We start from the raw sequence: 16046 nt of genomic DNA on the forward strand, positions 1-16046 counted from the left end.
ATTTTTATTTCTCATTATAAGTAGTTCAAAATTTGTTTTTATAAGTATTTTAAAAATACATCCAAAGATAAAGTAATGGACCATGTTTAAATGGAGGTGTCAAAATGGGCTACCCAGACGAATTTGGGTTAAATCAGATCGGGCTAAAAAGCTCGGATACAATTTACGCATATCAAATTGTAGCCCAAACCCGCCCTAAGTGGGTTGCAAGTTGTGGCGGACCCGCATAATATTAAAAAAATTATTTAAATTTTAACTTATTTAATCTATTTAATATATATGTTATATAATTTGATATTAATGTATAACTTTTTTTTAAAACACTTCCTATACGCAATACAATCAAACTTATAAATCTAATGTCTTATTTTTGAGTTAAGACGTGAAGTTCACATATATAATTTTTAACATAACTCATTTATTAAATATCTCATTTTTATCGGATTCTCACTCTATAACACAATATAATTTGCACTTCACTATAATATATAAACTTTTAGACACTATAAAAAAATATTACTCATTTTGTATGTTTTTTATTAACACTTTTATTATAAACTATTATATTAAATTTGGTTGTGTAAAGTTCTCTATGGGAAAAATTATGTTGTCTTTTAGTTTTGTTACAAAAGTTATTTTCTTTATTATATTTTTGTTGTAGAAGTTAAATATAATTAGGTACACAATTAAAAAAGAAAAAGTGAAATATATATGGTTTAATATCTTCTAATTTGATTTGACATATTATTTTTCATTGGGCTTAAAAAGATATTATGCAAAATAGAAAAAATAATATAATGTTTAACTTTATATCATTATTGTAATTTATAAATATTTATGGTATAGACATTACTCTATTTTTTAATTCAAAGTTCATAACATAATATTTATTATATATTTTTTTATTATAAGTTGTTTTGTAAAATAATTGTTATTTAAAGCTTATTATCAAGTCAAATGTTCCAAAAAAGATTAAAAAAATAAGAAAAAGCGGGTAGCTCGAACCCTCCTAGGTAAGCCCAGTTTGTACCTAATTTTCATATAGCCCGACCGGGCTGGACTAAAAAGCTCAAATGCAATAAAAAGTGTCTAAAATGATACCTAAACCTTATAAATTTTCAGACTTTGGTGGGCTAGCCCAACCAGGCCGGACGGTTTTGACACCTCTACGTATGAATATGATGCTCCTATTTTGTTAGGTTAAAATTCATTTTGAAAATAAAATACTTGCGTTATGGGGAATTGGGGATTGGCCGATTGGACGTAAAAGTTTACAATAATATCCTTGCATATACTATACTCATTTTCTTTCTTCCTTTTTTGACATTTTCCTCCCAACTTTCTTCATTTTCAATAACGTTCATTGATACTGGGCATATAGGTCCAGATCCAAAATTAGCTTCATTTAAGGACATATCAATATACTTTTTTAACAAAGGGATTCAACAATGATTGTGCCTAAGATTAACTTGTTCATCTAGTTTTAGTAAAAGCCTTTGACACACTCTTATATTTCTCAAATTCAAGGGTATGCCCTATATATTAGTGACTTTAAAAGCTGCACCATATGCCATAAACTAATCATTTGATTTTTTAATTTTCATAAATGTTTAACCTAACTCTAATAACCCCTACCTGATTTGCCAAGTACATGCAGCAAACTAGAGTCATTTGTATAATTATTTTAGAGTATAAATAATTTGAGTTACTTTAAATTATTGGAGTTCGTATTATTGGATATTATATAGCTTTGTTTAGCTATATAAGTAAGTTCAAACTTAAAGCTAAAGCTGGGTTTCACTAAGTAAATGAATCAAATCCAATTTTTATAATTTTGACTCCATAATTAACAAGTAACTTGCTTAATAAGTTACTAAACAAATATTATTTTAATTTCATTTTCTAACCTAAAGATGTTTGTGTAATATTAAATTAATAAAATCAAAAGTAACCTTAAATAACAAAAATAATCAAACATAAATAAATTAAAAAAGTCAATTAAGCTCAAGCTTTAACTGTATGAGTTAGATCTACTCATAAAACACCATGAAATTAGAGGAAGATAAGTGATAATTGATTAAGTTAATCTTCAATGATATATAATTTAGTTTGCCCGTATTATGCACACGGATTAGATTTATTACAATTTTTGTCTCATGTGTAAATGACTTGGTTCCTTAAAGGAACATGCATTGTCCACTCCTGGCCAGATTAGATGACTGTCTCTATTCCAAGTGTGAAATGGTAAAAAGAAGTCAAATATTATGTAAAAATAAATGAACTGAAGAGTATATAAATAAATGAAGTCATAAATCTAATATTCTAAAATTTTGGATGAAGATGTGATATAAAAATTCTATTATTTCCTTTAACTTCATAAGAGAACAATTTAACAAAGATCTCCCAGCATTAAGTAATAAAATAATAACTTTCCACTGATGAGAAAAGGTGATATTATTCGGGAGCCTGTGCAATGCATGCAACCTTAAACTACGAGTTCTAATATTATTCAAATCACATCGCCCCATACTCAACAGAAATTGTTTTTTTCTTTTCTTTTTAAGATCTCAACTATAGTATTAATTATTTCGCGTGAAATGGTGTGTCCAATGTAAGTATAGGTTTGGATATTACCATATGCAATGTACAAAACTAAAATATATGTACTAGATAAATAATATCACATATATTATTTAAAAAGCAAAACTCAAACTTAATTATAATGAAGAAGCAGTAGTATCGTAACGCTACCTACCAACAATTCAAAGGGGGGCCAGAGCAGAGTTATAATTATGTTTTCCCAAAAACATGAAAGTATTGCATCGTTGTTGGGTGCAGGGAAATTAAAAAAAACACAAAAACTGAGGAAAAAAATGTGTTCCTCGACCTATTCTCGTATTTCGCATAGGAAACATAAGAAACAGAAGCAAAGTAGAAAGATATTGGCCACACTCACTGAGCATCATTGGTCCGGGTTCCAAGTAAGGCACTCGTGGTATTACTGTTTATCCCACCCATGTCTTATTCTAACTTGGCCAAACTTAGAGAAACGGAAAGTTGAGGAAAAGAGACACATAAATAGAAAGATGAAGTAAAAGTGAGAGAGACATAGTCTAATGAAAAATAGCACGCACACAGAGAAATAATAGCAACTGCCTTACTCTGCATGTGCTTTAAAATGATATTTTTTTTTGTATTTTAAAAGAAAGTTACAGATAACTTAAATTAAGTGAGATTATCACTAACAAAGCATTGGTCTAATAGTGTAAAGCCTCATTGGATACTCAAGGTTGATGATTCAATTCCTATGAGCGACATTTATTTGAAGAGACAGCCACGAACCCCAAAAGGGATTAATTCCTTACCCAGAAAGGTGAGAAAATATCATTGGTAGTACCAAAAAACTGAGTTATTGAATAAAAAAGTTAAGACTTAATAAAGGGTGGATCTACTAAACTGATGTTAATGTTTTGTGATGTGTGGAGGCCAATAATTACTTCATGCCTGCCTACATGCATTCGAAACAGTCCAAATATATTCCTTGAGATCTCGATACATAAGCTGTTAATAGTGATACAGGCCTACAGTTAATAGCGATGGGCTTTTAAGTAATAAGGGATGGGTTAAGTTTACTAAGAGATCACAAAGTTCAATTTTTTAATTGTAACCATACTGCCTTAAACAGAGTTCCACAAAGGATAGCTTTAGTTTTTTGAGTACATTGGGGTATAGCTATTGATGCAGATGAAGATAAACTTGGAATTGACCAAATGTAGCGATTTTAACAAAATGGATAATCTTTCATTTGATTTTAACCACTTTATGAAGAGCTGCGGTCTAAACAATATGATTCTAAGAGGTTCTAATATTAACAAATAACAGCTACTCATCTATAGTGGAACGAATTTGACTTACAATTACAAATGAAAGTAATTACCTTTTATCGTTTCAGCTAGCTAAGAGAGAGCCTGATACACCAAATTGTAACCCAAAAAAGTATATGTAGCGTTTTTATCAGTCAATGGACCGGATCTGGAAAGGAACTAATAGGGAAGAACTGGTACAGGAAGCAGCTGAATATCAACCTTTTGAGACAGGCTCCTGATGAATTCAACTCTGATAAAACGAAATATGAAAAACATAGTTGGCTACAAATTTCCATCAAGCTAATCATTGACTGTAGTAATTAACAGTTCCTCCGAAAGAATCAATTGAAATCTTTTGATTGCAGTCTGGAAACTTGAGTCTAAATGATTAAAAAAACAGCAAGTGTCTTCAGCCATGAAAATAAGTAACAGCTATTGCACGGTAATGCATAATTCAAGCATATGAAGTAAAGAAAAGAATCTTAGTTGGAGCTTCCATTTACTTCTCTCTATATTGGTTTATCCTAATGTCTGAGACAATAAGACCATCCAAAAGTTCAGATGTTCAGTATCAGGAACAAACAAGTTAACTAACTAGTTTCTCAGCCTATGAAAATTCGATTACTCGAAGTATAATCTCTTGCCTCACATATTTTTTAGATTCTCGCCACCTCTTTTTGGGTACAATTCCGATTCTTACGATAGGATCACTAGATTGTATTTGATTTGACAAAAACAGAACCCAAGTGTCAAACAATCCAAGGAACTAACTACACACAGTTGAAAATGAAGAATAATATTAAAAGCATTAATCAACTGTTGCTTCATGACAACAACCATTCTATCAAATAATAATCAACAGCGGAACCTAAGAGAACCCAACAATGAGAAAGGTTTCCAATTCTAACCTATATGGTGTATGGTAGTACATTTGAAGTTTTCTAAACTCTGGAAGTTAGAATTGTACCTTATCGTCAGAGCAAAGTATAATGAAAAAGATTCAGAATTTCAGACTAGAACTAGTTCCATGGCTGCGACAAAGAAACTTTATGAGTTGATGCTTCTAATCCTTTTTTGCCGTGTATTGCAGATTTTAGCACATTATATTGCTCATTCACAGAAATGTATACGGCTTTTGAATATGCATCCTTAGCCTGCACCATATAACATCCATATCACACCAATCAAATTAAAGAAGTAAAATAATCTTGCAAACAAGATAATGAAAATAAAGTATCAAAGCACCCGGTCTATTTTTCAAGTTAAGATTGTTACAAGTCAAAACCATCAGTAAATTCAAACAGAGAGCCCAAGGATACAGAATAATGGCTTTAATTACATAGAAAGTTTATTTTCTGACATGGTACTAATCATATTACAAGAAATTACAGTATGTACCAGCACAAGTGAGTTTCACAAGACGGTAGTTCATAGGTTCACAAGGTGTACTGTTCATCACAGTTTTGTCATTCAAATGTCACACTCAAATGTGGGAGGCTCCCTCCTTATAAGCCTTAAGAGGTGTTCAAGTGTGCAGCATGACCAATGATAAAAACAAAATACCACTGTACAACAACAACCACAACCAACCAAGCCTTTATCCCACTAGGTGGGGTTGGCTTATAAATGGTGTCATGTGTTACATTCTTGTGTGGTCACATCGCATTTCAAGGATCGCAAAATGAAAGTAGGTGACTTTTCAGAGAAATTTGGAGGTACAGTCAATGAATAAAAATAAGATTTCTAAATAAGTAAGGAAATGAAAGTTCGGGTTATCAAAATTAGCAAACCTTTTCTGGACTTTCACAAGCAGCAGTTGTTTCAGAAAAGCTTATCTCTGGAGCCACTGATAAGCCAGTCCCATGAAAAGAAATAACTCTTTTCTCCCCAATTTCCTTTTCAACCTGCAAAGTTACACTGTCTTAATAAACAAAGAACAAACTATCACAGTGGACACTCTAAGACAAGAACAACCATACCTTCATCGGAGGGGGCATTATATTATGGCACAATAATGCCAAAGGATATACATGACCTGGTGGGCCAGAATGGTCAACAAGCCTTCGCATATTATCAACTGAATAAGGATCGAAGGGTGCCTGAATACATTATATCAGTTATTATCAGTATGAAAAGATCATAAGCAATAAGGAAGTTACACACATGTTTAGTCACAGCGTCTGGTATGATTGTTTACACAACCATTTTATAAAACTACTAGCAAAACAGAACAACAAAAGAAAAGAATTGTTCAAACAATAATTTACACTGACACATAATATACTGGATTCATTATATGAGACTGATGTTAGGCAGTAAAATACCAACAAACTATTCAGGAGTAAGTCTCACATTGTCTGCCTCATTCTCTTAGGCTTAGTTTAAATACTTATTGCACTACTTCTCTCATAACCAATTGGTTTTGAGATAGAACTTTTACATAGTATTAGAGCCAAAGTCAAACTTCTCTCCGGTTATCATGGACCAAAAGATGCTCTTAAGTCATGCAAATGTAACCCTTCGTCTGGTCCAACAGGCTGTGAAAGAGGCATGTCGGGAAGTACGTTTCACATCGCCTACTTCTCTGTTTTGGTAATGGTTTAAATACTTATTAAATTACTCATCTTATCGTCAATTGGTTTTGATATGGAACCTTAACAATAATAAACTCCATGTAGCAAAGATGAGAATGTTGTATTAGATTGGTAGACACACATTAGACAAGATAACATTGTAAATGAATACATTAGGGAGAAAAGTAGCCCCTGTTGTAGAAAATATGGTAGGGTCACACCTTGGGTAGTTTGGACATGTGTAGAATAATCCGTTAGAAGATCCAACAATGAGAGTAGATCAAATGGAGGCTAGTCCAATTTCTAGAGGAAGGGGGAGGCTAAGAAAAATCATAATCATAACGATTAAGAAAGACTTAGAGATCAATGTTTTTCAATGAACATGATTTATGATAGAGCATTATGACATTGTTAAATCCATGTTGAGAGAAGTAAGAGAGAAGAAGAAAAGACAAATGAGGGAGAAGGGGGAAAGAGTAACTGAATTATTTAGAGTTAGTTACACAGTGGGTGACGGGTTTCTATTTATAGAGGACTGGGAGAGCCTTGCTGGTGGTGACAGCTAAGCTCAGCATCAGCCTAAAACTATTACAAAGCAACACAAACAATGCACACAAGTGGATACAGACGAATATAACTAACTAAACAAACATTATCCTAATAGAATACATTATCGGGATTCTGTTTTCATGATTATTAACAAGCAAATCACAAGGTAGTAAAATTACCTACTTGGGTTTTCCATCCTATCCCAACTAGACATCAGAGCAGAAGAGAAGAACTCTAAATTTGAGCCACAATCAGGATGTTATCTCTAGTTTTTCTATTTCGCCAATTCACCAACACTGGATGAAGCTAGTCCAATTAAATGGTGGAAGATGAACTATAAAACAGTAGAACGAACCATTGATGTAAACGGTTTTACTAACAAATTGGTTTTCATTGACTCCAATGACAATGATTTATTCATGTACTTCAGACCCTATTAAATGGAACAAGGCTTGGTTGTTGTTGTATCATTATTGTGGAATACAGATAATAGTTCAACTATTTTGAGAAGAAAAAAGGGAAAAGAAAACAACCAAGCAACCTGTTTAAACAACAGATTCCACTAAAACGGAATATTAAGTATGGCTTCCACCTTGTCTTCTATACATGCTAAATAATTTCTTTCTATAAGCATGTAAAGGACATAACCTTAAGGCAACAGAGTTGAAGTATCCTTCCTAGAAGTATAAAAAAAACCTGCTCTCAATGCCATTACAGGTACTTTTCATCTACCTAGTTAACTTGAAAATTATATTTCTCTACATGAAAGACTAAGCATGCGATGATTTCACTAAACTAAACTATTATGTGCTTTCATATTTTACTTTAACAACAAAGTGAACTTACCGGAAACCATTCTCCATTAGTGGGATCTGGTCGATCCCTACCACCACTTGGGGCAATCCAGATTAATTGTGATCCGCTCCTATATCAAAAGCAAGTATGTTAACAGAAGAACACCAAGACAATGAACATTTGACAAATCAAAAGCCACTAGGAACAAAAGATACCATTTAAAGTGCAGCATACTCCACCTATTACTTGCTCTTCCCTTTAGATTTCAATTTTTATATTTACAGATTTCTATAAAACATGGACTCATGGATGCATTACAGTCTTAATTGGAATCTATAAAGGAAAAGGTGATTCAGCTATAAACTAGTAGATATACCTTAAAAGCATAGCCATCTCCTTCAGACTTCGTGTGTTGGCTTTTCTTTTCATCTCTATAAGTTCCGGATCATCAAGCATGTGCTTTTTAGAGTAAACACAAATGAGATTCCTATAAAAAGGTGTTAGGTAACTAACTGGAAAAGTCAACTTCATTTATTAAAAGGAAATACATCTGCATAAATTTCAAGTTAAATAAACAGAAGTGTAAAATGAACCTGCCAATACTGAAGGGCTTGCATAGAGGATCTGTTATAACTCTATCTCCGGCTACGTAAGTCTGTTTAACAAAAGATGGAATTCAATTACTCAGTATATACAAATGCTCAGTACAGTCTATGCCACAAAATATCCAGAAAATAAAATGCAAAGTTTACCAAGTTTTCAGCAATATATGGTAGTCGCTTTTCAAGCAGCAGCGAAATAATTGCTGGATCTGCTTCAGTTTGGTGATTTGACATCAAGATGATATTGTGTCCCTGCAGTAATTTTTCCAGTCATTCAGAAATTTTCACCACCTCTATGAATGTGATGACATAGGGCAAATATACACCAGAAATTATAAATATGAAATTCAGAATCAAGTTTGGCATTTCATGAACAGGTAGAGGATTTTTCTTTCCAGTGTTTTATCTCTCATATGCAACCATTAGGAATTAGAAGTACTAACCGGGGAAAATTAGATATGTACAATACAACAGCAGCATCAGAAGCATCAACTGGGTATCTAACTAGATGAATTCAAAGCACATTTGCAACGGGAAAAGCCTAACAGTGTTTTTTTTTTGGTTATATAATAGCAAGGCAGATGATGATAATTGATAAAGACCAGTTCCTACTATCATAATGAAACTGATCACAATAGCAATGGAAAAATGAAAACAACCAGAACAGTCACCTGATTGGCATCAGCTACCAATATCCAGATCTGAGATTGATTTGTTATTTTGTCAAAAAGTTTGTGTGTCATGCATATGATAGCATATTAAACTAGTAACAATGTTACTATAATACTATGCATGTTGTCCTTAACCTTAAGACTTATAAATGTCTGACAGACATAAACTCCAAAATGTCATGTCTACATGCATAGATACCAACCTTCCAATTTGGTCAAGAACTTAAGGTCGTCAAAAAAGGAACATAAGACTATCTATTATTTCCCTTGCCCCTACTCTGGAAAAAGATTATTTACAAATTCTAACAATATTTTAGAGTAAACAAACAAGTAATTTTACAAATAGAAAATATATGAGAAATTGGCACCTGCTTAAGTTTCTCTTCTATTTCAATGAAAAGGGGCATGTTGCCAACATAAGAATTTCTGCAACAAAAATATCACATTAAGAAAAGCTACATGATGAAACTAGATGGAACTGTCATCATTCTCTCAATACACTCTAATGGGTTATATAGATTGTCAACTTCATGATTATACTTCCGGAAATGCAAAAAAGAAGGCCACATCCTGATGCAACATAGGATATCACTAGTCCCCAAACAAAAGAGTACTAGATATCAAAACGCTTAGTCAACTATTGAAAGGTAACAACACAATGATTCACACAGGATATGCTTTATTCAGAAGTAGACGACTGTACACCAGACCACAGAAGGAAACATAGGAATCATTACAGTTGCGTTAATAAAACAGTCATTCCCAAAAGAACCATTTGCTGAAACAGCACGTGTTAAACATGTGGAGACTAACAAATTCCAATCAGGACCTCTCTTTGTGCATTGCATATCAACTCAGCCAAAACAACCAATGCATGTATGATGTATCTCACTATCTCTTATACTCGCCCAATACAATCCATTCACAAATCCTACATATCTTAGAACATTGTAGTAGTAAACTTGCTAAAAAGAAAATGCCTATGTCAAGGATATAAAGTTCATGCACGAAAATCTTACAGACCAAATGTGTAGATTATTGATAATAAAAGTCATACAAATGAACTAGAATGATCAATGACAAATAGATGAAGCAGTACAAACTATAACTTGTAACCTCACCTGTAATCAACTAGAGGGCGGATATAGTTTTGACCAAACATGTAGTAGTCAAAAGGCTCTCTCTTTGCTTTGTGGTGTGGTTGAAAGACAAAAGGATCCTGTTAATAATCAACCACATGTTTTGAGCAAAAACAACAGTATATCCTTTCCGTGAAAGAAAGGCAAACTAAATTTGTATATATGTAAATGCCATGAAGATTTCTTAAATAAGATTCCACAGGCATGAAAATGATCAGCAAAGCTCATCCTAGGATTCAATCTTACCGTCACATCCAAAAATATGCGATCTAAAAGACCAGACATATTTGACAATACAGTCTCATCTGCCTTGGGATCTCCACTTTGGAAAACCTGAAATGTGATTGCATGCAAAAGGAAAAGCATCTGAGTCATTTAAGTCTTTTAAATGTCAGAAGGATAAAAAGATGAACTAGTAGTATATTAAACTGCAAGGAGTATAACAATTTAATTGAATATTTTAAATATTATAAACAAGGTCCAATAATGAGTAAAGTGTTAAAAAACATATTTAATATGTGGAATGCAAAAGCGAAAATATTAGTGTGACCATACAAATACCTTTATCGATTGATGCATTTGATAAAATCATAAGCGTTCAAGTTTAAACAAATATAGGGGGCAAGAAACATGATTTGGTAATGGAATTGATCTACCTTTTTCTATCAACTTGTTACCAATTCCATTATCACCACAGCAACAAAAGGAATACCATGCGTTAAAACATGTATTATATCAATTATGTGTCAGTGCATGAAACAGATGTACTAGAATAGGTGATAGCAACAATAGATATTAGACACCACTACCATTTCATACTTTGCACACTATATTGAGAGTTCAGTCCATAGTGAATTGTTAGTGAACTAACATCTGTCCCCATATGTATTAGGAATAATTTAGTCAGCAAAAGACATGTATGGTTTACTTATTAAATTTTACTTTATGAAAATTATAGTTATTCCAAGGTATGCATAAAATTGAAGGTTTACATCAACAAGGAAAGTGGAAAATGTACATGTATATAAACATAAGATATGAATATAAACTTACCGCACTTTTGTAGTTCTCGTACAGTTCTTCCATCCCTGCAGCAACATTAGGAGGCAGGGATCCTGATTCTACTTCGTTCCTTATTCCAGAAAGAAGCTCTGCAATTAAACAGTTAACATGATGCAAGAAAATCAACTTTCAGGATTAGACGCACTTAAAACCGCATTAGTGAGAAGAGTTCAGTAGGAACTAAAACTTAGTGAAGTAAATTATTATTCCTCAGCACAAAAAATAATATGACATTCCCACACTTTCTCTTCTGCTGTATACTATTATGCACATCCTAGACTAATAAAATGGATATTTCTTCATCTCACCATCTAATTGACAAACATTTTGACTTTCACACTAGCTTAGAACAGTATAAAGTATTAACGTCTGAAAGTTCATTCCTCATTGCCAAATTTTAGGCTATAGTCTTACTGTCCTTTTAACTAAAAAATTGGCCCATGAATGTGCCATCTAAAAGAGTGATTTATTTAAAACAGTCATAGTCTTAAATGTTAGTGCAAGACTTATCTTCCCATTAGGAAGTATACAAGTGCATTTGGAAAAATAAAACTAATATGAAAAAGAATGACAAAAAAAATAAGTCTGCCCCTTAATGCCAAATTTTCATACGAAAAAATAATGGAGAACATGCTGGAAACAGAAAAGAACTTTAGCTAAATTGTGATAGACAATAACTTGCAATTCAAGCCAATCAAAATCAAAATTATGAAACAACTTCATAAAAAAACATTTATCACTTCTTAAATGGAGCAGCAAGTAATTTTATCTTTTGATAAAAGAAGCAGTTAGTCAGGTGACAATGTTTTGTGTGTGAACATAACAATTCTTTCCTCTTTGGGTTTTCCCTTTTAGAGGAACCAAAATGTCTCACTTTTCATGTCCTATTTTGTTTTCTATTTATAAAATGTACCAAACACAGAAACATAACTCAAACCAGAACATTATGGGACGTCTATACATAACTTTCCATTATGTTCCCACACATCAACCAAACACTAATTAACTAACAAATCAGAACATTTGCCCAACCTTTAACTGAAAGCCTTCACCTCGAGCTATATGCTCTTGGCAATCCTATTTCCTAATTAGAAGATTGAGAATATTATAACAACAAAGAAACCTTAATCTCACTGAGTTGGTCCCATTATAGCCTACATGGATCAAATGACACAAATGCCAATTATAAACCATGTTCATTGACAACACATTAATCTCTAAAATCTTTACTAATTGAATTTCTATGATATGGATGATTGATATTACACATAGCCGATTCTAAGCCCCGATAAAAGGTGACACTTATGTTAGGCAATCAATGGCCATCAAATCTCTATGATATGGGAACATTATAATGACAAATTCAACAATATTCTTCAATAATTACTTATAAAATGGCTGCAAATACGAAAACTAGATAAACCAATTCAACGATTATGCGCCAGCTTACTAAATATCCAAGTAAAAGAAACATAAAAATATAAAATCAACCGATAAACTCATTAGTCGTTACAAATCAGTATCAGCTAAGCAAAACTACAATCTCCACCGTCTCACGAAGTAAGCATCTAAAAACTTAACTATCGCTCTTGATTCATTGCATCTAATAACAACAACAGCAACAATAATAATAATAATAATAATAATAACAACCAGAAATTAAAGGAAAATGAAAGATAGAGGTTGAGGTGACCTTGTTCGCTTTGAGCGTCAAGAAAAGTGCGAGAAGAAACAGTAGCTGACATTTTGGCGGGAAAATAATCTTTGGGTGAAGCAGCGTTGTCTTCACCTTTGATAGAGAAGAGCGATGAAGAAGAAGAAACAGCAACAACAGATGAAGAAGCGGTTACAGATCTCGAATAGATTGAAGAAAAAGAAAAAGAAGAAACCCTAAGAGTTGGAGTAGCGAAGAGTGTGGATAACGATGGAGAGAAAATAGACATAGTCCTAGTCTTATTAGTGAGGCGTAGAGAAGAAGAGAAAGGAAGAGAAGAAGAAAAGTAAGTGTTAGAAGTGGTCATGGTAAGAGTGAGTACCAATTCAACACAGTTCAGAGAACTGAACAAGAGTGATTGTGATTAAAGCGTGTGAGGCTGGGACACGTGCTGCTTTTCAAATCGTCGGCCAATACTGTTGTGGGTACTTATCATGGGACACGTGTAAGCATTACAGTGGAGATCAGGGATGAATGGATAATCTCTTAGGGATGCTTTGCTTCAAGGAATAATTAGCAAAAGTTAGACATGTTATATTTTTTATACTACAAATAATAAACTAAATATTTTTGGTTTCTGCGATTATCTCTTCAACAAATATTGTTATTAGAAATTAAATCTTTAATATTTTGGTATTACTAACAAATTCAATAAGACTTACCCTACTTAACATTTTGTTGACAACCTATGTGAGATGTTAGTATAAATATTGGTTCTTGTAATTATTAAAAAAATTAAAGGGAGAATAATATTATTCATTATTCTACCATGACATAATATTATATAAAATATTTAAGATTTATTATATTATATTTTTATAAAAAGCATATTACTTTAAAAAATATATATAAAATATTTTTTTTTCCTAGAATTATTATCATTATTTGCATTCATGTGTCATTATTATTTTATCATTGAACTAATTAATATATATATATATATATTTTGCTATATAATGCAATGTACATAATTTTAATTAATAATAATAAGTAAAAGAGATAAAAAATTATTGTTGAACATATGACGTGGATGGAAAGGTAAAATGATAGTTAAAGAGATTCATGCTATTGGAATGAGAATATAATATAATCATCTTTTGAGGTGATAATAAAAATAAATCAAAATATAAATAAACTATTCTCATATGATAACTCTTTCTTTGGAATAACTTTTACAATTTGGAACAAATATGCGAATCCAAATTTGAGATTGAGTTACCAAAAACTAGGTACTGACCTACCATATTCTCATTCCTATCCTACCCTTGTTTTTTAGTGGAGAAAAAGAAATATATACTAATAATGTAAAAATCTTTATATTGTCGATGCTTTTATATATTACACTTTTTTTGGAGTGAGCTGAGTTGATTATCATATTTTCCCATTGGATATTTAATTATAAAATTAAGTTAGTGCTACCAGTTCAATTTTTTGCAATATGACTCTGTCGGATTATATAATGGACAACAACAAAAAATAAAATTTGGACTTTGTCACCAAATTAATTTTATAATATTACCCGCTAGAGTCCTATTACTACCGGAATAAAATATCTCGACAGTAACATTCATGACTATTTCTTGTCCAAAGTTTTATTTTGTACGTGTCTGCAAAGATATTTGTTTTCGAAGTTGGTATCCCTTTTCCAGTTGAGTGATTTTGAGGCTGTTTTTGTTAGTGGTCTAATATTCTCTTTACCATACATAAAGCAAAATAAGTCTAATTAGCAATAAGAATGTCACATCCATCAACAAGTCATTTTTTTAAATATGGATATGTTCCTAATATGTCAAATTTTGATTTTAGTCCTTGATCTTTTTATTTTAATCCTTACATTTTCTAGACATTTTGCAATTGATCCTTGTCGTTAGTTGTAAGTAAAAAATGTTCAGTGTCTGACTGAAGCCACATCAACAATACCATGTATCTTAGGCAGTACCAGTAAACTCAACATCATTCATTTAGCTTTATATAATTTGATTCTAGTCCCTTTAAATTAAATAATTTTAATGAGAGTATGAGACATTCTGCTTCACGTATTATTACAGTCATTTACCCAAAAGAATTAGAAAACATAAATATCAGGAGTCATGAGTGGTAACAGTGCATCTATCACCTTGACACTATCTTATCCATCTCAGTAAGAGGGAGGCTCCAAAACTACACCCAAAGTGGAAGTGATTCACTCAATTAGAGGTTCCTTTGCCACTCTTGTGTCTTTTCAAAAGAGTTCTGCACTATACATTTCTATTTGATGATAACTAATGGATTCAAAGAAGCTACTACTTAGGCTAGATTTTTTGGTATTAACATGAATACCTCTTCGTCTTTTTTGGGTTCGTGACTGCCCCTCCCAACAAATGTAGCTTACAGAAATTGAACCATCGACATTGGACATCCAATGATGTCTTACACCACTAGACCAATGTCTTGTTGGCCTAGTTAGGCTAGATTGACATCAATAATATCCTTGTCATATCATCTTAATAAAAGAGCATAGTGGAATCCATAGCAGGTACAAACAGCTTTAGGGGGGAATTTGGTTAGTGAAGGAATTAAGGGTGTACTCAAATATAGAAAGAAGCCAAGGTGGATAAGTTAGAAGTGACCACTAGCAACTACGAGAGATGCATTCACAAGGGATACAAATATTTGTAATTATTGAATCTAGAAATTTTGTCAATAGAAGGCATGATATCATGAATCAGTATTAATTTCCCACACAGGGGCACTTTGGACTAGAATTTTTGTTTTCATATTTATCAGATATCTCATGTTATATGATACAGCCTTATGAAACCCTTACCTTTGATATTTTGAAAGCATACCATGAAATCAGCTGCATTATATTCCCCAATAACCCACCATCCTCCCCATTTTTCTTTTTTATATTTTTTGGGTATTTTATCCCACCATTGGGAAAAGCTTTTCCCCTACAGAGAAATTTATAATTTTCCTTCAAGTAATTAAGAATTAAGATGGAGTGTTCGGAGATCATTATATAGTTTCCAAAACACCACAACTTGACTCTGAGTGTTTGAGGGTAGTACTCAGATTTGGATATCCATGTGAACG

General features: G+C 32.3%; 1 protein-coding gene across 5 annotated transcripts; it reads right to left on the reverse strand.

Annotated features, from left to right (window-relative positions):
* Positions 3780-13345, reverse strand: LOC109331671 (glycerol-3-phosphate acyltransferase, chloroplastic-like). 5 transcript variants are annotated; one of them, XR_002105831.1, is made up of 14 exons: positions 12951-13345; positions 11249-11346; positions 10442-10528; positions 10178-10275; positions 9425-9482; positions 8536-8637; positions 8377-8438; positions 8160-8270; positions 7835-7913; positions 5846-5965; positions 5657-5770; positions 4834-5020; positions 4209-4246; positions 3780-4110 (listed from the first exon to the last, which is right to left on the reverse strand). XR_002105831.1 is itself a non-coding variant. In XM_019566317.1 (12 exons), the coding sequence occupies exons 1-12, from the start codon at positions 13276-13278 to the stop codon at positions 4886-4888; spliced, it is 1392 nt and encodes a 463-aa protein (XP_019421862.1). In that variant the 5' UTR covers positions 13279-13345; the 3' UTR covers positions 4647-4885. The 5 variants fall into 5 exon arrangements, 1 of the variants encoding a protein (XP_019421862.1); XR_002105832.1 differs by lacking the exon at positions 4209-4246 and having other exon boundaries at positions 3780-4116; XR_002105830.1 differs by lacking the exon at positions 4209-4246 and having other exon boundaries at positions 3780-4148.

The sequence above is a fragment of the Lupinus angustifolius genome, chromosome LG17 (assembly GCF_001865875.1).
Source record: "Lupinus angustifolius cultivar Tanjil chromosome LG17, LupAngTanjil_v1.0, whole genome shotgun sequence".
NCBI lineage: Eukaryota > Viridiplantae > Streptophyta > Magnoliopsida > Fabales > Fabaceae > Lupinus > Lupinus angustifolius.

Coding starts and splice junctions, on each gene's coding strand:
- LOC109331671 (XM_019566317.1), bottom strand. CDS start 13,278: ATGACCACTTCTAACACTTACTTTTCTTCTTCTCTTCCTTTCTCTTCT. Junction 11,347..12,950: donor TGACGCTCAAAGCGAACAAG/GTCACCTCAACC, acceptor GTTTAATTGCAG/AGCTTCTTTCTGGAATAAGG. Junction 5,021..5,656: donor CTTGTGAAAGTCCAGAAAAG/GTTTGCTAATTT, acceptor TATATGGTGCAG/GCTAAGGATGCATATTCAAA.